Source organism: Aquarana catesbeiana, linkage group LG02, assembly GCF_042186555.1.
Source record: "Aquarana catesbeiana isolate 2022-GZ linkage group LG02, ASM4218655v1, whole genome shotgun sequence".
Lineage (NCBI taxonomy): Eukaryota > Metazoa > Chordata > Amphibia > Anura > Ranidae > Aquarana > Aquarana catesbeiana.
In genome coordinates, this window is record NC_133325.1 from 757,802,678 (window position 1) to 757,829,310 (window position 26,633).

At 41.7% G+C, this 26,633-nt stretch overlaps 1 protein-coding gene across 2 annotated transcripts in view; it reads left to right on the plus strand.

The window, feature by feature from the left end:
* Positions 1 to 3,591: 3,591 nt before the first annotated feature.
* Positions 3,592 to 26,633, plus strand: part of MORC3 (MORC family CW-type zinc finger 3) — a 114,210-nt gene continuing 91,168 nt past the window's right edge. For both annotated transcript variants that reach the window (XM_073617192.1, XM_073617193.1), the window contains exon 1: positions 3,592 to 3,737. In XM_073617192.1, the coding sequence (XP_073473293.1) occupies positions 3,699 to 3,737 (39 nt within the window). In that variant the 5' untranslated portion in view covers positions 3,592 to 3,698. The remainder of the gene's footprint in view (positions 3,738 to 26,633) is intronic.

Sequence of the window (26,633 nt, forward strand, 5' to 3'; positions counted from 1 at the left end):
CCTGTTCGCATGTTCTGGTGCGAACCGAACAGGGGGGTGTTCGGCTCATCCCTACTGACATCACCATACCAAGAGGAGGTGAGCATACTGACATTACCATACATTACCAAGAAGAGGTGATCATACTGACATCACCATACCAAGAAAAGGTGATCATACTGACATTACCATACCAAGGGGAGGTGACTACAGTGCCTTGAAAAAGTATTCATACCCCTTGAAATTGTCCATGTTTTGTCATTTTACAACCAAAAACGTAAATGTATTTTATTGGGATTTTATGTGATAGACAAACACAAAGTGGCACATAATTGTGAAGTGGAAGGAAAATGATAAATGGTTTTAAATTTTTTTACAAATAAATATGTGAAAAGTGTGGGGTGCATTTGTATTCAGCCCCCTGAGTCAATACTTTGTAGAACCACCTTTCACTGCACTTACAGCTGCAAATCTTTTTGGGGATGTCTCTACCAGCTTTGCACATCTAGAGAGTGACATTTTTGCCCATTCTTCTTTGCAAAATAGCTCAAGCTCTGTCAGATTGGATGGAGAGCGTCTGCGAACACCAGTTTTCAAGTCTTGCCACAGATTCTCAATTGGATTTAGGTCTGGACTTTGACTGGGCCATTCTAACACATGAATATGCTTTGATCTAAATCATTCCATTGTAGCTCTGGCTGTATGTTTAGGGTCATTGTCCTGCTGGAAGGTGAACCTCCGCCCCAGTCTCAAGTATTTTTCAGACTCTAATGCCGCGTACACACGACCGGTTTTCCCGTCGGAATAAAGTCTGAAGATTTTTCCGACGGAATTCCGCTGAAACTGGCTTGCGTACACACGATCACACCAAAGTCCGACCGTCAAGAACGCGGTGTCGTACAACACGTAGGACGGGACTAGAAAAAGGAAGTTCAATAGCCAGTAGCCAATAGCTTCCGTCTCGTACTTGCTTCAGAGCATGTGTCGTTTTTGGTCCGTTGGAACAGCATAGAGACGAGCAGGTTTCCCGATAGGAATTGGTTCAGTCGGAAATATTTAAAACATGTTCTATTTCTAGGTCCGTCAGAATATTCGAAAAAAAAAAAAGTCAGATGAGGCCCACACACATGATCGGAATAGACGATGAAAAGATTCCGTCTGACTTTTTCTGTCGGACATTCCGCTCGTATGAATGCGGCATTACAGGTTTTCTTCCAAGATTTTCCCTGTATTTGGCTCCATCCATCTTCCCATCAACTCTGACCAGCTTCCCTGTCTCTACTGAATAAAAGCATTCCCACAACATGATGCTGCCATGATGATGGTGTGTTCAGGGTGATGTGCAGTGTTAGTTTTCCGCCACACATAGCGTTTTGCTTTTAGGCCAAAAAGTTCAATTTTGGTCTCATCTGACCAGAGCACCTTCTTCCACATGTTTGCTGTGTCCTCCACATGGCTTCTCACAAACTGCAAACGGGAGTCGGGACTTCTCATGGCTTTGTTTCAACAATGGCTTTCTTCTTGTCATTCTTCCATAAAGACCAGATTTGTGGAGAGCACGACTAATAGTTGTCCTGTGGACAGATTCTCCCACCTGAGCTGTGGATCTCTGCAGCTCCTCCAGAGTTACCATGGGGCTCTTGGCTGCTTCTCGGATTAATGCTCTCCGTTGCCCGGCCTGTCAGTTTAGGTGGACGGCCATGTCTTGGTAAGTTTGCAGTTGTGTCATACTCTTTCCATTTTCGGATGATAGATTGAACAGTGCTCCGTGAGATGCTCAAAGCTATAGAAGAGTAGGAACCCTAGAAGGGGACCAATGTACCCCCCAGTACAGCGGGACTTTTTAGGCAAACATAACAATTGCGTTTTATAATATTTATAATCTTATTTATTTTGTTTAGAAAAAATGGTATGGTTTAAACCATACCCAGAAATGCTCACCATGCCTTGATCTCCTGTCCAAACAACAAAGTTACAGTGAGGATTTGGCAGGGCCTTCCTTCCCTTTTGGGGGCCTTTGCTGAGCTATTCCTGAACCCAGGGGAGAGCCACCATGCCCAGTTTTCTGGCTAATTGGTGACCACTGCTTTTTAGCAATCACCTTTTTCGATTGATACAAAAGTCTGCGTTTTTTGCACATTCTGTGCACAGCATTGTTTTCTTTAAGGACTGGATTCTGAATACGCCTTTTCTTTAATATACAACTTCTCTTGACAAATACGCCTCTGAAGAAGGGACACCGTCCTGAAACATGTCAGGCTTATAGAGAAATATGTATTTACGGATAAAAGTATACAATGTTCAGTATAAAAGGAAACTTACTGCATAGGCACTTTTGTACAGATGTATGTTTAGTCTGTCCTGTTTTTATGCTTCTCTTTTTTTCTAAACAAAATAAATAAGAATTTTATTATAAAACGCAATTGTTATGTTCGCCTAAAAAGTCCCGCTGTACTGGGGGGTACATTGGTCCCCTTCTAGGGTTCCTACTCTTCTATATTGATTTGGGATGTTGGCAACATATTGAAGGTGAAGTAATTTCCCTTCTGTGGTTCATCATACTATATATATAAAGTTTCAAAGCTTGGGATATTTTTTTTATAACCTAACTCTGCTTTTAACTTCATCCCTAACCTGTCTGGTGTGTTCCTTGGTCTTCATGATGCTGTTTGTTTACTAAGGTTCTCTAACAAACCTCTGAGGTCCTCACAGAACAGCTGTATTTATACTGAGATTAAATTACACACAGGTGGACTCTATTTACTAATTAGGTGATTTCTGAAGGCAATTGGTTCCACTAGATTTTAGTTAGGGGTATCAGAGTAAAGGGGGCTGAATACAAATGTACACCACACTTTTCACATATTTATTTGTAAAAAAATTGAAAACCATTTATGCTTTTCCTTCCACTTCACAATTATGTGCCACTTTGTGTTGGTCTATCACATAAAATCCCAATAAAATACATTTATGTTTTTGGCTGTAACATGACAAAATGTGGAAAATGTCAGGGGGTATGAATACTTTTTCAAGGCACTGTATGCATTTAAAGGAATTTAGAGGCAGAAATCTGAATCATGCATTAAAATCGCATTCAAGAGAGGATCTTTTTCAGCAGCAAAAAAATGCCTCTAAATGCCTGCAAACCCACCTATGCGCTGGGTGCGTGTAGCGCTTGAGCATTTTTTTATTTTTTTATTTCAGTGGCCAGAAAAAAAAAAGAAAATTCTGGGCAATTAAATAAACAAACGCACCTAAACGCGGCTTAAGTGCGTTTTCGAAGCCGATTTTCTCCTTCTAGGAAGAAAGTATTTACAAAAGCCCCAGTGTGCATGGAGCTCTACACAGAGGAGGTGTCATACACAGAGGATTGCACAGTCATTTCATTCCAGAAGGTGATCTCTATACAGACAAGTCATCTACACAGGGAATGGTGATGTGTTCTCCATACAGGCAGGCTAAGCTCACCATGACGTCTTCAGGAGGCGGAGCTCCGCCCATGTACAGCACACGCCAGAGCTCCGCCCATGTACAGCACACACAGCGGAGCTCCGCCCCTCTCACAGCTCAGGCAGCCAGCGCATCCCCAGCTCAGCAGTCACGCGCCAGTACACGGACAGCGAGCAGGGAGAGGCCCCGCCCTCACCGCGGAAGCCACGCCCCGGAAAGAGGGTGGGCTCGGCGATCCTGCTGAGGTGCTGGTTGCGCCCTTACACAAGATGGCGGCTCATGGGACGGACGGGATTCGCCTGAGTGCGGTGAGCGGGAAGGAGGGGGGTGAAGCTGCCGGGCTCCGTCTATGTGTGTGTCTCCGTCGGGTGTTCCGGGAGGTTTAGTGACAGGAGTGGAGACCTGTAGGGTGTGGGCAGTGCCCCGGTCCGGGGCTGTATGGTATAGAGCGGAGCGGAGGAGAAGAACGGACCGATAAGACTGAGCGAGAGGCGGCACGCGGCTCCTCTATGTCTACCCAACACTAGGGGGCGCTGTGTACTGTATAGAGAGCGCTGTGTATGGAGGGCTCTGTGTACTGTATGGAGAGCTCTGTGTACTGTATAGAGAGCTCTGTGTATGGAGGGCTCTGTGTACTGTATAGAGAGCGCTGTGTATGGAGGGCTCTGTGTACTGTATAGAGAGCTCTGTGTACTGTATAGAGGGCTCTGTGTACTGTATAGAGAGCGCTGTGTACTGTATAGAGAGCGCTGTGTATGGAGGGCTCTGTGTACTGTATGGAGAGCTCTGTGTACTGTATAGAGAGCTCTGTGTACTGTATAGAGAGCTCTGTGTACTGTATAGAGAGCGCTGTGTACTGTATAGAGGGCTCTGTGTACTGTATAGAGAGCGCTGTGTACTGTATGGAGGGCTCTGTGTACTGTATGGAGGGCTCTGTGTACTGTATGTATGGAGGGCTCTGTGTCCTGTATGGAGGGCTCTGTGTCCTGTATGGAGGGCTCTGTGTACTGTATAGAGAGCGCTGTGTACTGTATGGAGGGCTCTGTGTACTGTATGGAGGGCTCTGTGTACTGTATGTATGGAGGGCTCTGTGTACTGTATGGAGGGCTCTGTGTACTGTATGTATGGAGGGCTCTGTGTCCTGTATGGAGGGCTCTGTGTCCTGTATGGAGGGCTCTGTGTCCTGTATGGATAGAGAGCTCTGTGTACTGTATGGATAGAGAGCTCTGTGTACTGTATGGATAGAGAGCTCTGTGTCCTGTATGGATAGAGAGCTCTGTGTAGTGTATGGATGGAGAGCTCTGTGTAGTGTATGTATGGAGGGCTCTGTGTACTGTATGGAGGGCTCTGTGTCCTGTATGGATAGAGAGCTCTGTGTACTGTATGGATGGAGAGCTCTGTGTAGTGTATGTATGGAGGGCTCTGTGTACTGTATGTATGGAGGGCTCTGTGTACTGTATGGAGAGCTCTGTGTAGTGTATGTATGGAGGGCTCTGTGTAATGTATGTATGGAGAGCTCTGTGTAGTGTATGTATGGAGGGCTCTGTGTAATGTATGTATGGAGAGCTCTGTGTAGTGTATGTATGGAGAGCTCTGTGTAGTGTATGTATGGAGGGCTCTGTGTACTGTATGTATGGAGGGCTCTGTGTACTGTATGTATGGAGGGCTCTGTGTACTGTATGGAGAGCTCTGTGTAATGTATGTATGGAGAGCTCTGTGTAGTGTATGTATGGAGAGCTCTGTGTAGTGTATGTATGGAGGGCTCTGTGTACTGTATGTATGGAGGGCTCTGTGTACTGTATGGAGAGCTCTGTACTGGGACTGATGTGTGAGGACTGTGATGGATGTAATGTATTCCAGCACTGCTCTGGTCTTGCAGGGAATGACACTGATTGGCAGGCTGGTTGTGGTTTGGCATTAATCCCCCCCCCCATGTATCCGGGTGCAGCCATGTTGGAGGGGGGGGGGAGGAGTATAAACAAAAAAGGTCAGTGCTACTACCCATATATCACATAGAAATCAGAGATCCCGGGTGCTCGATCCAGTCGCTGGCTGAGTAGGGAAATGAGGAAAAGATGATCCGCACTCCGGTGATTTGCTCTTAAAAAGTGTCATATTTATTTATATCTCCTGTGGTGCTTGTAGTGATTCCCCCTCCCCCCCCCCATGTATTCTCCCTCCTCTGCCATGTAGTACAGGGGTCTGCCTGGTTGTATCATCTCATACAGTCTGCCATGTGGCCGGTGTATACATTACAGCATGGCTTTGTTTTTGCCAAAGTATACTTTGTAGCTGCTGTAATCTGTTGCAGAGTAAATCCTCTCTGATGACATTTTTACTAGACTCAGAAGACAGATATGTGACCTCAGTCTTGTAGGAGCCTCTTCCGTCGGAGCCCAACTACACAGGTTGTTTTGGTTTGTGACTCAGAGAGGAAGCTTAATACAAACCGCAGTGTCATAGTATGAAAATATTGCATGGATCACCGGGGCTCTGGAGGTCTGAGTAAGAGGTCCATAAACCATTTATTACAATATAGAAAACGGCATAATGAGGACTCTGCTGGGTGTAGATTCTGCAGAATATTGTGAAGATATTTTGGAGGAGTTCAAATTTATTAAAGGAAATCTCAGAATGAAACTGAGGATTTGTTTATGGATACAATTATTATTCCCAGAGGCCTGAATATTGAATCAAATAGTCCCCTTTCACACGGGTGGTCCGATTTATGTCCGCCTGTCAGTTTTTCAGGCAGACCTGATCGGAGCCTCCATTCACCTCTATGGAGCGGCGGATGTCGGAGGTGACATGTCTGCTCACATCCGCCGCTATCCGATCCTGTCCCTGAAATCCAGACAGATGGTGACCCGATCTTCCGTCTGTCTGGCAGATTGGATGGGTTGGGAAAGGCGGTTCGTTTTCATCCGATCTCATCATAGAGGAGAGCGGGGCTCTGACAGGTCCGACTCTGCACAGTGAGCGGAGACTGTCATGTCATCCGCCTGCTCAGCGGATCGATCCCCCACTGAGCGGAGAGCCCATGTGAAAGAGCCCAGATACTGTACATTGTTACTGGTTTACTTTTTTTTTTTATTATTAATACAGCTATTAGTATAGTGCTGACAATTTATACAGGACTTTAGATACAGTACATTAACATCAGTCCCTGTCCTCAAGGAGTTGACAATCTAAGGTCCACATACATACACATACTAGGGACAATTCACCTACAAGCATGTCTGTCTATCTATATCTATCTATATCTCTACCTAAATATATATTTTTTTCATTAGTGGGTGGTACTGCACTGTCCCAAATTAAACATATAAGTGAAAATCAAATTGCTCTAAAAGCAGTAACTTTCCTGTGAGACACACAGCACAAATCAAAAAGTCTAAAGTTGCACTATGTATTGAATGAAGGGAAAAAAACAAATGTAGACACACTAATGTCCACTTGGATTGAAAATCTAGGACAGGGATTGGCTCGTACTAGCAGTAATTATACTCGTAGTGTAATGTATTATGGCGCCACCGATATCAGTATTTGCCCTTGAGGTGCATTTTTCCTTCCCTTTCCCTTTTGTCTGTACATGGTTTGCTATGGGTTAAAATGTAAAATAAAATAAAGATTATATAAAAATAAAATGTAGACACTGCAACAAAGGAGTCCATATAGTGATAGGAAATCCAATGAATCCCGCGGTGCACCTAACATTCACCAGAATGGTGTGTGTATTTCAGAGAAAGCGGCCATTCTTATGAGGTGGGGGTTTCTCTGAAATACACCATTCTGGTGAATGTTAGGTGTACCGCGGGATTCATTGGATTTCCTATCACTATATGGACTCCTTTGTTGCAGTGTCTACAGTTTGTTTTTTTCCTCTTCATTCTATACATAGCACAACTTTAGTTTGGAATATAATATATTTGAGTGAGTGGCGCTTGTAGTTCCAACAACAAAATTGAACTTTCAAATGAAGCAGGCTCCATACTTGCTGCTTCCATATAATCAATCAAAATATTGAGTTCCAGATATAGTAAATGCTCACTTTACTTGTATGTTTATTACAGGTACTTGTATAGAGCTGTCAATTTACACTTCAGTTTACATGTTTATTGTACATTCATATCCATCCCTGCCCCCCCCCCCCCCCCCCCACAGGAGCTTACAAGGTTCCTAACTCACATTCATACATACTAGGGCCAATGTAGACAGGATTCCATCGGCATGTCTATCTACATGTACACATTTTATTTTACATATCACATTGAGGCTGGATTCACAGTTATGCCGCATGCGGCTTGCAGTAGGGGAGGTCCAGTTGCACCCCTGTTCTCTGCTTCAGGGGACGAATCGGTCCCAGATTTTGGGCTGAATTCGGACCTGAAATGGAGCCAGTGACACACAGGACTCCTTTGCAATCTGCTCCGGAGATGTATGAACCGGCTCCATAGGGCTTATCCATCAGGTTATTTACACAGCTCTTGCTTGATAATATATATAACTTACAGACCGGTTGCAGCGCAAAAGTCTTTAAAAACAAATCTGTTACATCGGGGTCAATTCACGAAGAGATAAATGCTGCATGAATTTTTAAGTTACTATAACTCATGCAATATTTTATCTCAAAAGTATTCAATTCACAAAAAAGAATGCGTTATTTACCAAATGCGTTAAATATTTGTTTTGCAACACTTATCACTTAGATTGCGTTATTTTTGGTGTTTTTTTCACAATTTTTTGTTTAAACCTGTTAACAATGCACCAAAGGAAGAAATGCACACAAAAATACTATGAAACTGGAAACATTCTAGCATGCTTTCATTCACATAACAACCTCCCTCTGGCTAAATGTTACTATTTTTTGTTTTCATTCCTGAGTTTCGGGCAAAACATTTCCACACTGATACATTGTATACTTTTTATGTACTGGCCAGTGTAGAGTTCCCCTCATTATTGTTATTATTTTGTACTTTTGGCAGGTGATAAATAACAAATGTGTGTTTGTTCTTTAGTGAATTGATTTGAATGAATTACTTTATTTTTTTTTCCTTTTTGCGTTATTTACCTCACATTCAATATTTTACTTCGATGAATTAACTCTATTACCTCATGAGATATTTCCCAAAAATTATGTGACCTTGATATCACAACCTTTAGTGAATTGACCCCATTGTCACAACAGGTTGGCGACAGTTTTTTGAGAGGCAGCGTCAGTCCTTTCAGCGTTCTGTGTATGTATATGTGTGTGTGTGTATATGTATGTATATAATATATATATATATATTATAGTTTGCAAGTTTTATGAATTGTTTGGATGTTTCATATTTATCATGCTTTTTGGAGAACATTTTATACATACTGTGTTTTTGATTAGTATTTTGACCCAATACAACTGTTTACCTATATTTATATATGCAGGAGTAAAAATAATAATTATAAAAAAGCTGAATGTTCTAAGTATACAGCTGGTACTCTTTTTTTTAAATGTGATTGTTAAGTCTCGTTTATTTTCTTACAAAGAAAAAAAAAAAAAGTCATACTTGCCTGCTCCGTGAAATGGTTTTGCACAGAGCAGCCCCGATTCTCATCTTCTTGGGTCCCTCTTTGGTGCTCCTGGCCCCTCCCTCCTTTCAAGTGCCCCCCACAGCAAGCAGCTTGCTATGGGGGCACCTGAGCTGAGCCACAGCTCCCTGTGTCCATTTAGACATGGAACCGCGGTTCGGCCCCACTCACTCTCACTCTCACACTCTCTCTCTCTCTCTCTCTCTCTCTCTCTCTCTCTCTCTCTCTCTCTCTCTCTCTCTCTCTCTCTCTCTCTCTCTCTCTCTCTCTCCTGATTGGCTAACTGAATTTGAAAGCAGTGGGAGCCCATGGTGCTGCTGTTGTGTCTCAGCCAATCAAGAGGGAGAGTCCCAGACGGCCAAAGCACTCGTGCACATCTCTGGATAGAGATGGGGCTTGAGTAAGTATTTTGGGGGGGGGGGGGGGGGTTGAATGGGGACTGCTGCACACAGAAGGTTTTTTTAACTTGATGCATAGAGAACATTAAGATAAAAAAAACCTTCTGACTTTACAACCCCTTTGGCTGAGTTCACACTTGTGCAATGTGGGAACCAGCGTGCTTCCTGAATCGTCGACGGTTCACACTGACATCTGCGAACCACTGCGAGTGTCCATGTAAAGTTAATGACGCCCCCCAGATCGGATCGCAGTGCCAACTGAAATGGTGCAGAAATTGGATCGCATTGTTGTGAACACTCATGCGATCCGATTCCAGTGCAGATAAAAAAAAAAAAAGGTCCTGCACCATTCTGGTGCGAATGCGATTTCAGCTATACAGTTTTGCTGAATTTGCATCGCGCAGACATCGCACGTGATCTGCCCATCAATGCGATGTCTGTAATAACACAAGTGTGAACCCAGCTCAAATTTTTGTTTCTCTTTCAAGGCTTGTAGGAAACACTTTTTAGATAGCACAGCGTATTGTTTGTCTGATTTCTTTGTTCATTGTAAAGCTTTGCTCACCTGAATAGGCATCTGGTTGAAAGTATTTGCAGAGATTTGTTATTGTATCCTTCATATTATAATTTCTGGGGTATTGGGGTGTTGGGAAGAAGTGCGGGGGGGGGGGGAGTGTTGAGTTGGTTTGGGAGGTTGAGCCTCCCCAGGTAGAAAGCTTGAATCGCTGCAGAAAAACACGATGTGAAGAAGTCCTTATTAGGGTTCCTATTCAATAGACAGTAATATGTACAATTTGAACGACAAACAAAAAATGTATGATTCAATTTTTTATTTTGTATTGCGATTTTACATTGTAATTGTGACCTAGATAATGCCATCTGTGTGTAGCTGTGTAGAGGAATGCGGCAGACGCTGTGGAAGGAGCATTCCTCATCAATGAAGTGTAAATTACCTCTCTCTCTCTCACAGACAGGCTGCCAGATTTGCTTTCATTTTCGTTTCTTAGTCCTGCAGCTTGTGATGCTAGGAATGCAAAACCATCTATTATTTATTTGAGTCATCAAGGCGGGCCTGTGCTGGAGATTCTCATTGGACTGCGATTTGTCTTTGTTCTGTTTACATCTGTGATCTCACCGCTCATTTTCTGCCAGCAGAGCTCGGCGGCGTGCTAATATTACACACCAGCTGGCAGGATGAGCCTCGGCTTCCAGTACAGTGTTTGGACATTTGTCTGAAGCAATAATGTGTAGAGATTTTTTTTTTATTTGGTTTTTGCCTGTTCTTTCATCCCCCAGGCACTGTTATTAGGGCAGTGAGCTGCAGAAGGGTAGTAAGCCAGGTTTCAGATTAATAATAATAATAATAATAATAATAATACTATTGATGCATCAAGGAAGGTAAATGCTTGCTTGTTGCTACAGTGCTGTGCTGTGATTGGATCAATGACCACATTAACATTTTGTTCCAGATTGCTCTCTGTATATTATTTACTTGTATTTCATTTAGTTTTTTTTTTTTTTTTTTTGGCCTGGTATGCATTGGGGAGGGGGACCCCCCCACACAGTTTATTTAATTTTGCATTGCCAGCATTTTTTTTTTTTTTACATTCAGCTGTCAGTGGAGGAAACCCTTTGACAGTTGAAAAATCAACTAATAAGGACACAGTGGACGGTTTCCCAGCCTGCTCCGTAATCAGCTATTCTTCACACAGAATTCAAATCAGTCAATTAATTTTCAGATGCAGATTGTTCTGAAAATTTAGAATTCGTTCGAAAATAAAGAAACCAAAATACATCTAAACAATTTTTTTTTTTTTCATTCTGTCAATGGAATCTTAGCTACGGAGCAGGAGGAAGCATCAATGGACTACAAGTACGGTGCAGTCACTACACTTGTGCTCTATTGAGTACTAGAACTCCGGCCATTGTGGCAGATGGGGCCTGTATTTTCCTTTGACAGCTGAATGACTTGGTTGTGCACACAGAGCCACACACAGCCATGTTAATTCTGAATCTGACAGGATGCTGTGCGGAGAAGAATCCTGTGATCCTGTAAAAGGAGGGGGGAGGGGGGGAGCTGTGCATGCTGACCATGGTTCAGGTTACATCCTAGATATGGCTTTAACATGAAACATGGGTCAGAAAGATGGAGCAGTTTTTAAATCTCCAATGCCATCGCCTCCATATACCTTTTTGGCTAGCTGTTCATTATACAATTTTCCTTTTAGATTTACCAAAACCATATGATAGGTAGGTCAAACAGGAACACCTTCAATGCGTGCGCCATCAGGCAGGTCCTTTCACTATATAGTTGAAGGTAAATCTGAAAGGAAATTGAATAAGAAAATTGTATAATGTATGGCCAGCCTAGGAGCAGCTTCCCCAAACCTCCTGCCTGGGATCGTCTGCACCGACTACATCACATGAATTGGGCAGCAGCGCCGGCTCGAGCTTCTGTTAGTCCACTCCCTTGGAGAAGGTGGGAGTAGAGGAGCAGCTTGTCGTCCTAGGCTTCGGGGCTAACTGAATGCACACAGCAGCATACATACACTTGCTCATAGACCCATCCAGAAGAGTGCCTAGAGCGCGGATCCATGGGGCCCTGGAAGGCATTGAACCCACAAGAAAAAAAAAAAAAAAAGAAAATATATAGTGATCTGCACTTTGCATGTCTGCTGTGTGCTTTTCTTTCCAAGGTAGAGGTCGCTTTGCATTACATCTATCAAAATGCAGTTTTTTTTTTTAACACATTAAGGCTTTGTGGTGTAGGAAACAGCGATCCTTGGGTGTTGTCCTTGCGATCTGCAGTGAGTGGCAGTGCAATCTTAACCACTGCCAATACTGGGCACTTTCACCCCCTTCCTGACCAGGCCAATTTTTTTTGCACTTTGAATGACAATTGCGCAGTCATAAAAACGCTTTAACCAAACATTTTTATCATTTTTTTTATTTATTTTTTTTGAGACAGAGCTTTCTTATGGTGGCATTTACCCACCACTGAGTTTATTTTTTGCTAAACAAATTAAATAAAGTATTTCGTTTTGGCTATAAAATTTTGTAAATAAGTAATTTTTCTCCTTCACTGATAAGGCTGCACTGACGGGCACTGATGAGGCGGCACTAATATGGAGCACTGATAATCATTGCACCAACTATCAGTCCAGACCCCCCCCCCTGTGAGGAAAGCTGCTTATCGGCCCAGCAATCATTTTGCTATAGGTCAGGCAGGAAGTGCGGGTAACGTCACCCCCAAATGCAGGTCACAAACGCAGTGCATTTGCCAGCACCAGGTAGCTTGGTACAAAACAGTCCTAGATTGTAAGCTCTAACAAGCAGGGTTTGCAGATCCCCCCCCCCCCCCCGTATTGAATTGTATTGTAATTGTACAGTACAATGTTGTAAAGTGCTGCGCAAACTGTTGGCACTATATAAATCCTGTATAATAATAATGTAATCTGGTAGTGCAGTGTGATTGCTGCATGCACGTCTTTGGTGCAATGCAGTGGCAATTTGAGCCCAATCATTTAGAAAAAAAAAAACAAAAAGTACCACTGCACTAAATCGCATGTAAATTGAACAGGAATGCAGTTTACATGCGGTTCAGTGTAGACCAAGCCTAAAACATTTAATGAACATGTACAGTACATCAACGGTGTATTCAGCGGCCTGCCTTGAGTTTAGCTTTGAGCTGCTGCTTTGTAAACATTTGTTGTACATGACGTGTTTACACAGCAAGATAAAAAGAATGCTGACGTTTACTGGGTGCAACACCAACAGAGCAGCAGCATATTCACTAGTACACTCCTTAGCTGTTTAGAAGAACTGTCTGTCACTCCTAACAAAAGCACTACCTTTCCACAAGCAAAAAAACCCCACTCCAAAATATAAAAAAAGCGTGTAACCCCCCCCCCCCCCCCCCCCCCCCCTCAGATCCATACCTGACTCTTATCCAAGCATGCAGCCAGGAAAGCAGGGTAGAGTGAACGGCCCTTGTAGTAGAATTTCATATTAACCAATATATTTTATGTTATTCATATTAATTTGCATATGTTTTATTGATAAAATAATTATTATTCATATTATTATTATATAGTAGTGGTCTTATCAATATTATTATTCCATAGTAAAGCAATAGTTCTTAATCTTTATTAATGTGTACTATGTTATAACATAAATATAGAGTCTTCATTTTTAAATGTTTAACTTTAGATTACCTCTCTGCTTCTTTCTATTATTTTTTATAAGATAGTCACAAAGTTTACTGGGTGAAAGTTCATTAGGATAGTTCATTTTTAGTTTTTAAGTTTGCTAATTAGAAAAGAAAGCCTTTGACAGCAGTTGAACTATAGTCTGATAAGATAACATTCCTTAAAGTAATAAATAAACATTGTCAAGAATAAGTGATACAACTTCTTAAAAAGCAATGTGGCATATGGGAAAGTTATGTATATTAATTTAGTTTGACAGGGTCAAAAGGTCTACTTGTGCCCTCATTAAAAGACATTACAATACATTACAATAAGAAGAACACTGGTGTGTATGTATTGATAATTAGACGATATTGAATAAAATAGTTTAGCTTTGTGTGTGTGTGTGTATATGTGTGTGTGTGTGTGTGTGTGTGTGTGTGTGTGTATATATATATATATATATATATATATATATATATATATATATATACACATACACACACACACACACACACACACACACACACACACACACACACACACACACACACACAAAGCTAAACTATTTTATTCAATATTGTCTAATTATCAATACATACACACCAGTGTTCTTCTTATTGTAATGTATTGTAATGTCTTTTAATGACATATATATATATATAAAAATACAGTACTTTTTTGTGAAACCAATACACTATTTACACATAGGATTGTATAGTGAAAAACAATAAGACATATAACACACAAGGTGGGGTTATTGCAAGTTCATTTTCCCAAAGTCGTAAATCTGTTATCCTTGAGTTGGTAAAGTCTTGTCAGGACAAGGAGGGTTTGATTTAACATGACTGGGTGCCATATTGTCTCTACACAAGTATTGTAATGGATAGAACCATAGACAAAACCAGTTATAAATCATTTTAATAATAAACCTGTAGGAATTCTGGGAATTAATACGTTTGTCTGGTTGTATGACAAGTGTCAGTTTTATAGTTAGTTACATTGACGTAGATCTTAGCAACCAATCATGTTGTACCTATTATGCTTAATAAACCTGCATCACTGAGGTCCTGCCTGGTTCGATTCATTATTATTCTACTTCACCCTCCCCTCCTGAACCATACCAGGCCACATGCCCTCAACATTGGGGGGGTGCTTTGGAACAGTGGGGGCTCTGCTTGTCCCCATGTTAAGGACCGGGGTCTCTTCTCCCACAACCCTGGCCGGTGGTTGTGGGGGTCTGGGGGCTAATCAGAATCTACAGATCCTGCCCCCACCCCCTACATGAATGAGGTTCTATAGGGGCATGACAAGTCGCACAAGTGTGAATGTGGCCCAAAGGTCTGTACCGAGCAGCCAGAGCATTGCACCTGCAGTGCTGTGCAGGCTCAAAAATATAAATAAATGCATATTTTTTTTTTTTTGCATAGATTTTTTTCATTTTTTTTTTTTTTTGCCAAAGGTGGAATTTTCCTTTTTTTTAAAAAAAAAAATGTAAGTGCTGGAGCACATATATAGACTAAATAATGTACTGGAGAATGTTTGTTTTCCTGGTTGATAAGAATGTATTCAAAAAAAAATTGAGCATTTAATACTGCTTTATGCCTGCGCCACTCTTATAAACACAAGAAAATTGAGCAGCTCCTGAGCTGAATTACCAAAAGAGGCATGAGTCGTTTGTTAATTTTGAGCATTTGCTCCTTGTTCTATGCTGCACCTGCGACAGACGTGGCACGGAGAGCAGTAGAACTGGCGCTGAATGCTGAATCCCTCTGGCTGCCTCCCAGCTGAGATCAGGAGGGAGGAAGAGGAGGACGTCTGTTAACTCTGCAGGCTCCGCATGTGTAGTGTTGTTACTGCAAAGGCAGAGGAGAGAGGGACGTGAGCTGTCTGCAGATCTTTAATTAGGCACTTTAAAATAGAAGCTGGAGCTGATGCAGAGTAGAGCATTAGGTCTATCCGCTTTAATGTGGCGCATGACATTTACGTAAATTTTTCCTTATAATGCCACAGGAAGCTTCATTAAAGTGACACTAAACCCTGCCACCATCTGACAAAGCCGGTGCAAATCGCCAAAAAACAGGACTTTTGCATGATAGGAGGGGAGACGCATAGCCAGGCACAGAAAAGATTGTGTTTTAGATTCGGGGCATTAAAGCAAACCTGGTTGTATTCTTGTGCCCATATTCTTGGCATGAATAACTGAAGTAGTTGGGCATTGAAGACATAATCCAACATTACACAAGCATCTGTTTTTCCCAGCTCAGAAGTGACCATTGATGTGTAGGCCTCAGGGCAGAATTAGGATAGGGCTTGAGATTGCCTGCTGTACTACCTTGCCCTCCTTCTTCATAGCAATAAATACGCATGTTTGGCCTATCCAAGCCTTTTATGTTCAGAGTATGATTTTTTTTTTTTTTTTTTAATTTTTACAAAAAAATTATAATTGTATGTATTAATACACAAGGTTTAGGAGTGTGTCTATGGGAATGTTTGACCATTCTTCCAGAAGCACATTTGTGAGGTCAGGCACTGACGTTGGAAGAGAAGGCCTGGCTCGCAGTCTCCACTCTAATTCACCCCAAAGCTGTTCTATCACGTTGCGTTTAGGACTCTGTACAGGCCAGTCAAGTTCCTCCACCCCAAACTCGCTCATCCATGTCTGAGCTGACTTTGGACTTGATAAAACGCAGTGGACCAACACCAGCAGATGACATGGCTCCTCAAATCATCACGGACTGTGGTAACTTCACACTGGACCTCATGCAACTTGGATTCTGTGCCTCTCCACTCTTCCTCCAGACTCCGGGACCTTGATTTCCAAATGAAATGTAAAGTTTTCCAGTCTGTGATAATTTGGGGAGCCATGTCATCTGCTGGTGTTGGTCCACTGTGTTTGTTTTTTTTGTTTTTTTAGGTGCAAAGTTAGCTCATCCCTCTAGCAGGAAACTCTAGACCACTTTATGCTTCCCTCTACTGACCAACTTTATGGAGATGATTTCATTTTCCCGCAGGACTTGCCACCTGCCCACACTGCCAAAAGTACCAATACCTAGTTTACTGATCATGGTATCACTGTGCTTGACTGCCCAGTAAGCTTGCCTGACCTAAAACCCATAGAGAATCTGTGGGGTATTGCCAAGAGGAATATGAGAGACAGCAGACCCAACACTGCAGACAAACTGAAGGCCGCTATCAATGCAACCTGGGCTTCCGTAACACCTCAGCAGTGCCACAGGCTAATCGCCTCCATGCTACGCCGTATTAATGCAGTAATTCAGGCAAAAGGAGCCCCGACCAAGTAGAGCTGCACAATTCTGGCCAAAATGAGAATCCTGATTTTTTTTTTTTTCTTAGAATAAAAAGATCACGATTCTCGCAACGTAAAATCTTTCACATTATACAAAAAATGGGCTAACTTTACTGGTTAGTGTTTCCCTTTAGTTCCAAAACATCTGGAGTGCCAAGGTTTGCCATCACTGCTCTAGGGTGTCTACTAAAAAAAAAAATATATATATAATATATATAATGTATATTATATATATATATATATATATATATATATATATATATATATATATATATATATATATATATATATATATATATATATATATATATATAATGTTTGGGGGTTCTAAGTAATTTTCTAGCAAAAAAAAAATTATTTTAACTTGAAACCAACAAATGTCAGAAAAAGGTTTAGTGTTTAAGTGGTTAAACTTTTTTCACTTACACAAAGTCTATTCCATTGACCAATTGTTACAATGTTTATACTTAAGTTCAACTGATAAAAAATGTTTTGATTCTTGGCAGACTGCCCAGTTTTTCTCTTCCTTTCCTTTGATGGCTGTGGCTTCAGAAGAGCAGAGAGAATTCTTTGCATAGGAAAGAATTGTGAAACACTTTAGTCAAGATCGCAATAACGATTCTTGATGATTAATTGTGCAGCTCTACGACCAAGTATTTAGTGCATACTATACTGTACATGGACATACTTTTCAGTAAACCAACATTTCTGTATTAAAAATCCTTTTTTTTAATTTATTGTTATTGGTCTTATGTAATATTCTAACGTTTTGAGATACTGAATTTGGGGTTTTCACTAGCTGTTATCCGTAATCCAAATTTAAAAGAAATGCTTGAAATGTATCATTCAGCGTGTAATGAATCTATATAAAATGAGTTTCACTTTTTGAATTGAATTACTGAAATAAATTAACTTTTTGATATTTTAATTTTATGAGCTGCACCTCCTATATAGAAAAGTTCAGTTTGGCCTGAGCCAAGTCATCTAAATCATAAAATTTGGCACCTTGACAGCCATGCATTTCAATAGGAAATTTTAAATAAGAAGCCAAGCTATTCTTATATTAAAACCATCTTGGCTCACCAAAATTCCACTTGTTTTATACTCATTGGGCATTCTTCTATATAGAAAAGTTCAATTTGGCCTGAGCCAAGTGGTATAAATCATGAAATATGGCACCAAACTTGGCACCCTGACAGCCATACATTTCATTGGGAAATTACAAATAAGAAGCCAAGCAATTCCTATATGAAAACCATCTTGGCTCACCCAAATTCTAATTTGGCCGGAAAGTACAGGAGGCTGAACAAAGGAGGAACAAACGTGTTCCTGTGGTTCCAGGAGTGCAGTTGTCCACAGAGGATAGCTGGCAGTGGTGTTTTGCAGGAACATAGTCAGTCGAATGTGCAAATGAGTCAGTTCAGATACATGCTCAGCAAAAAAGCAAAGAGCCGGTCCGGGCAGCAGGCAGAAACATGGTCAAGAAACAGGCCGGGGTTAGTTCAGGCAGCAGGCAAAGGCAAAACTGCACTGGTGTTGTGGTGATCAGGAGACTGTTGCTGGCTTACACTGGTCTGGGGACTAGTGTGGCACTAATCGGGGACACTGATGCTGACTGTGATTGTGGCCATAATTGGAGAGCCACCATTGCTGGCTGATGCCCCGTACACACGGTCGGATTTTCCGATGGAAAATGTGTGATAGGACCTTGTTGTTGGAAATTCCGACCGTGTGTAGGCTCCATCACACATTTTCCATCGGATTTTCCGACACACAAAGTTGGAGAGCAGGATATAAAACTTTCCCACAACAAAATCCGTTGTCGGAAATTCCGACCGTGTGTACACAAATCTGACGGACAAAGTGCCACGCATGCTCAGAATAAATAAAGAGATGCAAGCTATTGGCCACTGCCCCGTTTATAGTCCGGATGTACGTGTTTTACGTCACCGCGTTTAGAACGATCGGATTTTCCAACAACTTTGTGTGACCGTGTGTATGCAAGACAAGTTTGAGCCAACATCTGTCGGAAAAAATCTTAGGATTTTGTTGTCGGAATGTCCGATCAATGTCCGACCGTGTGTACGGGGCATTACACTGATGTGGTGACACTGTGACTGGTGTAGCAGTGATAAGGAATGCTGTTGCCCGCAAACATTGATTTGGTGACACTGGGACAGGTGTGGCGGTGATCTGGGCAGTATGACTGGTGTGGCGGTAATTAGGGATACTGACTGCCAGCGCTGGTCTGTTGATATTGTACTGCTGTGGCGATGATTGGAGACAACGGCTGGCGGTACTGACCCACAGTGATATCAGAGCAGCCAGCCATTGTACATGATCACCGCCACAGCAGTATGATGTCACCAACACTGCACTTGCTCTGGTGACAGTATGGTGAAAAAAAAAAAAAAAAAGTCTATACTATAGTGAGATCCGAGATTACAGGAGAAAGTAATGACATCATGAATATACGGATATTGTTTACTACTTTTCATGTGATCGCTGTGAAGAAAATTGGCCACGCTGGGATGGATGTGGTTCGTGGTCAGTTTGAATAGGCAAGCACAGGGACCTGCAGGAACACCCCGTATTTCACACAAAGGAAGCGATACAAAGAGAACAGGAGACTTTCTCATACAAGTACACAGTACAGCAGACATCAGCAATATGAAATGTTAGGGTAACAAACGCTTTAGGTGAGATCAGGTTCTGTTCTCGGTTATAGTTTCTCCCAATTCCTGTCACTGTTTCCTTTGTGTCTGCTGAGGAGGAGGTCGTTTTGATACGTGTGCCGTCTTTTGTCTTTTTGACTGTCATTTTAAATACCCTTCCATCTGAAAGTCGTAAGCACTCACCGGCCACTTAGGTACACCTTGCTAGTACCGAGTTGGACCCCCTTTGGCCTTCATTGTTCGTGGCATAGATACAAGAAGGTGCTGGAAACATTGCTCAGAGATTTTGGTCCATATTGACACGATGGCATCACACAGTTGCTGCTTAGAGGATAGATCACGATTCTCTCAATTCTTGCAGCGTAACATCATCTTTCACATTAAACAAAAAAATTGGGCTAACTTTTTTACTTTTTCCTTCGTTTTTTTTTTTTTTTTTTTTTTTTAATTCATTGAAGTGTATTTTTCTCAAAAAAATTGTGTTTGAAAGACCACTGTGCAAATACAGTGTGACATAAAATATTGCAAAAATCGCCATTTTATTCCCTAGGGTCTCTGCTAAAAATGTGTATATATTAGAGGTCGACCGATATGGGTTTTTCTCTGGCCGATGCCCAAAATTTAGAAATCGCGGTGGCCAATGGCCGATATATGATGCCGATATGTTAGACCCCTTTCACACTGGGGTGTTTTTCAGGCACTGTTGGGCTCAAAATAGCACCTGTAAAGTGCCTGCAAAACAGCTCCCCTGCAGTCTCAGTGTGATATCCCGAGTGCTTTCACACTGAGGCGATGCGCTGGCAGGATGTTAAAAAAAAGTCCTGCAAGCAGCATCTTTGGAGCGGTGCATACCGCTGCTCCACCACTCCTGCCCATTGAAATGAATGCGCACCGCTGCCGAAGCGCCTGCAAAGCGTTTTGGCAGAGGAGCATTTAACCCCTTCCTCGGCCGCTAGCTGGGTTATAAGCGCCCTGCTAGCTGCCGAATGGCGCCGATAAAATGACGATAAAGCGCCGCTAAAACTAGCAGTGTTTTACCGTCAACGCGTGCCCGCTCCAGTGTGGCAGCAACCTTAAGTACTAAGTGATACAGAAATTTTTTTACATTTAAACATTTATTAAACAAAACAAACCTCCAATCAGTACACTTGTATGTATAATTTAGATTAAAAAAAAACAAAAAAAAAAAAACTACCATCTTAAATATTAAATACACAAAAACAGGTAATCAAAACTTTTGGATGAAAAAAATGGACTAACTTTACTGTTTAGTATTTTTTTAAATTAATTTAGTGTATTTTTTTTAATTGCGTTTGAAAGACCGCTGCGCAAATACCGTGTGACATAAAATATTGCAACAACTGCTATTTTATTCCCTAGGGTCTCTGCTAAAATAAATATATAATATATATGTATGTGTATGTATGTGTGTATATGTATATATATTTATATTAATGTTTGGGGGTTTTAAGTGATTTTCTAGCAGAAAATACAGGATTTGACACTTGTTGCTTACAAGTGTCAGAAAAGATTTAAGGTGTCCTTTTATGTAACTGAGATCAGCAGCGATCCCGAGTCTTGCCGCTGATCTCAGCTCACTACCAGTTTATGAAACTGAGATAATCAGCGGAGAACATGTTCTCCGCTGATTATCTCAGCACAGTGAGAATCTGTAACTGACTTCACAGAAACGGCCAGTTTATGAAGGTGCGATCTCAGCACCTCACTGGCGATCTGTGACAGAATTCTCACTTTCTGATTCACCATTTCAGAAGTGGAGAATCAGAGAGAGAAGCATGAAGCTGGATGAGTAGTCTGGAGAAAGCAAGAAGTCTTTTGACTTCTTTTTTCACCGGTCAGAGCACACCTTCCCCACCATTACACACCCCAAAACCAGCAGGATAGGAATTTATAGTGTGTATAGATATAGATAGATATTTTTTTTTTTTAGATGTTCACGTCTCTGGCTGGGTTCACACTTGTGCGATGCATGAACCAGCGTATTTCCTGTGCGGGTTTCCACATCGCACCTACATTACATGTCAAAGTTAATAACACCCCCAGATCATTTCACAGATCGCAGTGCGAACTATGTAATGGTGCAGGAATCGGATCGCATGGGTGTATTCCAGTGCGGACCAAATAAAGGGTCCTGTACCATTTTGGTGCAAATGCAATATGATTTAGGGCCAGTTCCCACTGCTGCGCTGTCCGAGATCGGATGTGATTCGCACCGCACTGCAGTGCAAATCACATCCGATCTCTGTGCGATGCGATTTCAGCCATACAGATAGTATGGCTGAATTTGCATTGCATTCGGACCAAACTCGTACAGGACCCTTTTTTTGGTCCGCAGCAGAATCGGATCGCATGGGTGTTCACACCCATGCGATCCGATTCCTGTCCGAGTTTGCAGATCGCACTGCAATATGCGAACTGATTTGGGGGTGTTGTTAACTTTTAGGCCCAGTTCACACTTGTGCGATGCCAGACATCGCACAGGCATTGCATGTAATTCGCAGCGAACTGCCGTTCACATTACATGCGATGTCTGTGCGGCGCGATATCAGCCGTACAGATAGTATGGCTGATATCACACCGCATTCGGTGCAAACACGCACAGGACCCTTTTTTTCTGTTCAGGCCAGAATCGGATCGCATGTGTGTTCACACATATGCGACCTGATTCATGTCCGAACTGTCAGTTCGCAGTGCGATATGGAAGCTGAACTGGGGGGGGTCGTTAACAATGTATTGACACTCCCCAGCGATTCGCATATGGCAGTGTGAACTGACATGCGAGTCGGTGCGATTCGGGAACCCGCAGTGGATTCGCAGTGTTCTCTCTTCGCACCAGTTTATTAATTTTTATGTTTATCAATTATGAAATATATTTTATTTTAATTTATTAATAAATCTTTATACTTGTATACTTTATTAAAATTATTTTTTAATGATTATAAATGTATTTTGCATTTATATGAACGGTGTATAGCTGCATTACATATGTGGATTACATTAATTTACTATACATCATTCACATTTAAATAGGCACATGTATGATCTTTAAATATTGATAAAAACAATGTTTTTTTAATAATTAGGTTAATGTATATTGTGTAGGGGGAATTTAACTTTATTATTTCATTAATATGTTGGGGAATAATGTGTGCTGTGTGTTAAACTTTTGTATTTTTTATGCTTCCTCATACTATAATCCCGATACATCACACGAGATTACAGTGAGAGGAGCCGTTCTCAGGAGTTCCCGGTGTCTTGCCGAATAAGTTCCTTCGGCGGATAGGTTCCCCCCCTGTACTGCGCAGGCGCAGCGCCTGCGCAGTACGTACTACTGTCGGCCGCCGGAGATAGCCGAAGCTCAAACGCTTCACTCAGCTGTACACGGCGCCTGCGCTCTGGGTCCAGGTTCCTTCCCCACTATCCAAGTGGACCTAGAGGGGGAATCCTAAAAGTGCCGAGCGCAGCGAGGCCGTGCCCGAAGCGTGGCGAGCGAAGCGTGGCGAGCGAAGCGAGCCCGCGAGGGGCCCTCTTACAGGCGCCGTGTACAGCTGATTTTCAGCTGTTCCGCTTCGGCTATTTCCGCCGGCTTCTACTGCGCATGCGCAGTAGAGGGGGGAACTAATCCGCCGAGCGGAACTTTCTCGGCAGAACACCGGCATTTGTAGATCGCTCCTCAACTCAACATGAGAAGCGATCTACACACTTTCATAAACAGGCACTTAGAGGAGAGCGATCTCCCCTGAGAATGCCTGAGAACTGAAAAGCAGTATTTTACCGCAGTTTCATAAAAGGACACCTATATGGTTAAACTGAGAGCTTCTACACACAGAATTCAATCCATTGATAAGTGTAAACATTGTATCTCTTTAGGTTCTTTTTATCAGATTTGGCAGGCTGCCCAGAGGAAGAGAGAAGTCACTTCACAGAAGATTTCAGGCAACTTGTATTGACTTCTATTATAGAAGTCATTTGCAAGTCGCGCTAAAGTTATAATCGGCCTTTTTTATCAGCACAATCGGCCATGCCGATTAAATAAAAAAAGCCAAATATCGGCCGATATTTCGGTCGACCTCTAGTGTGTGTATATATATATGTGTGTGTGTGTGTATATGTATATGTATGTATGTATATATATATATATATATATATATATATATATATATATATATATATATATATATATATATATATATATATATATATATATATATATATATATATAATGTTTGGGGGTTCCAAGTAATTTTCTAGAAAAAGATACTGATTTTAACTTTGTAAGAAATGAGTGTCAGAAAAAGTTGAAGGCTGCTTTCACACTAATCTGTTTTTGTTCAGTTGTTCAGTAAAAAAAGTAGAAGAAAAGTGTAATAAAAATACATCCCTTTAAATGGAACTCCTCACACCTAAACAAAAGCACATTAAAAACTGATCAGTGTGAAAGGGCTATTTAAACACGGGCCTAACATGTGGCAAAAATCAAGCAAGTAGGACTTTTAAAAACGCAACTGGCAAGTGTGAGTTTCATAGGATTTAAAGGGATGCATTTTTCTTCCGCTTACCTTACTGAAAAACTGATCAGTGTGAAAGGACCCTTAGACTTTCCTGCATTTACACACAGAAGTTTATCTCTGTGATCTAAGGAAGAGTTACAATGTTTCTAGTTATCTACTAGCACAGACAATGTTGTTAAAGTGGTTGTAAACCCTATAAAAAATTTCCAATAAAAAACCTGCAACACAAAGGCATAATGAGCTAGTATGCATCTAATACTAGCTCATTAAGAATTACCTGAGATCGAAGCCCCCCACAGCCGTCCTTGTTCACCGCTCCGACAGCCGACATCTCTCCGGGGGGTTACTTCCAGGTATCGCGGCTCCGGAGCTGTGATTGGCCAAAGCCGCGATGATGTCACTTCCGTGCATGCGCGCGGGAGCCGTCGGTAACGGCACAGTACAACTGAAGCAACGGCACGTACGTGCCGTTGCTTCAGTGCGCATGTTCCAAAGACATCGGCACTTGCAAATACAGTGATATCTTCTAAACCGTGCAGGTTTAGGCTATATCTAGTGTAGCTACAGGCAAGCCTAATTAAAGGCTTGCCTGTAGCATAAAGTGGTTGTAAAAGATTTACAACCACTTTAAAAACTTGGCAGACTGCCCGGATTTTTTCTTTTGACAGCTGAGTGAGCAGAAAACTCTCTACACTTGTTACATGAAAGAATTGGGAAACTCTGCAGTAGAGATCATGAGGGGGGTTGAATCGAGATTGCAATTTTTTTTTTTTTTTTTTTTACACCCATGATGCGACTCTCTCATTCCACCACATCCCAAAGGTGCTTTATCGGATTGAGATGTGATGACTGTGGAGGCCATTGGAGTACAGTGATCTCTTTGTCATGGTTAAGAAAACGTTGGTGAGATGATTGGAGCTTTGTGACATGGGGCATTATCCTTCTGGAAGGAGCCATCAGAAGATGTGTACACTGTAGTTTTATAAAGGGATGGACATGGTCAGCAATAAGGATGAGCTCAGGCGTGTTCACACACTCCACATGCCGAGCCCGCCAGGAAGTTGGCACTGTGCTAATTACAGGCAGTGAGACATTTTCCCGATGTACGGCTGCAGAGATCGGGAAATGTCTGACTGCCTGTCATTAGCGCAGCGCCGTGCTGACTTCCTGGCGGGCTCGGCATGTGGAGTGTGTGCGAACACACCGGAGCTCATCCTTAGTCCGCAACAATACTCAGGTAGGCCATGGAGTTTAAACGATGCTCAGTTGGTGAAAAGAGAATAATTAATGAGTTAATTACAAACTGCGCTCCCTTTAGAGTGCAAATATATAAATAACAATCACAAAAATGCAAATAAGAAAAGTGATAATCACAAAGATGTAGGAAATACTGTGTCAATAGTGACAACCATAAATAGCTTTCGGCTTGAGTCCAATCAAAAAGCATTGGAAAGCATCAAAGTGTTGAAATATCAAGCAGTGAAAGCAAAAAATTAAAAAACAAATAGTGTTCAGAAATTTATGTAAATTCTCAAAACTTCTGGATAAATCCTCCTAGTAATCGACAAACATCAAGGGAACAGTAATCCACCACACAGCCTACTCACCAGATTGTGGCCGGTGATGGTGGTGGATTACTGTTCCCTTGATGTTTGTCGAATACTAGGAGGATTTATCCAGAAGTTTTGAGAATTTACCTGAATTTTTTTAATTTTTTGCTTTCACTGCTTGATATTTCAACACTTGGATGCTTTCCAATGCTTTTTAATTGGACTCTAGCCGAAAGCTATTTATGGTTGTCACTATTGACAGTATTTCCTACATCTTTGTGATTATCACTTATCTTATTTGCATTTTTGTGATTGTTATTTATATATTTGCACTCTAAAGGGAATGCGGTTTGTAATTAACTCGTTAATTATTCTCTTTTCACTTACCCTTATAATGTGCTGCCCCTATAATTTAAATTCACCAGTTTCCACCTGCGAGGGTTGGTGTTTTTTTCACCATTTATGATATGATATTATGCTCAGTTGGTACTAAGGGGCCCAAAAGTGTGCCAAGTAAATTTCCCCCACACCATTACACCACCACCACCTGCCTGACTCATTGATACAAGGCAGGATGGATCCATGCTTTCTTGTTTACGCAAAATCCTGACCCTACCATCTGAATGTTGCAACTGAAATCGAGACTCGCCAATGTATTTTCCAATCTTCTATTGTCCAATTTTGCTGAACCTTTGCAAACTGTAGCCTTAGTTTCCTGTTTTTAGCTGACAGGAGTGGCACTCAATGTGGTGTTCTGCTGCAGTAGCCCATCTGCTTCAAGGTTTGATGTGTTGTGTGTTCAGAGATGGTATTATGCATACCTTGAGTGTTTTACAAGTGGTTATTTCACTTACTGGTTATTTCACTTGCCTTTTGTATCATCAACCAGTTTGCCCATTCACCTCTGACATCAATGAAGGCATTTCCGGCCCACAACTGCCGCTCACTGGATATTTTCTCTTTCGGACCAAACCAGAGAGATGG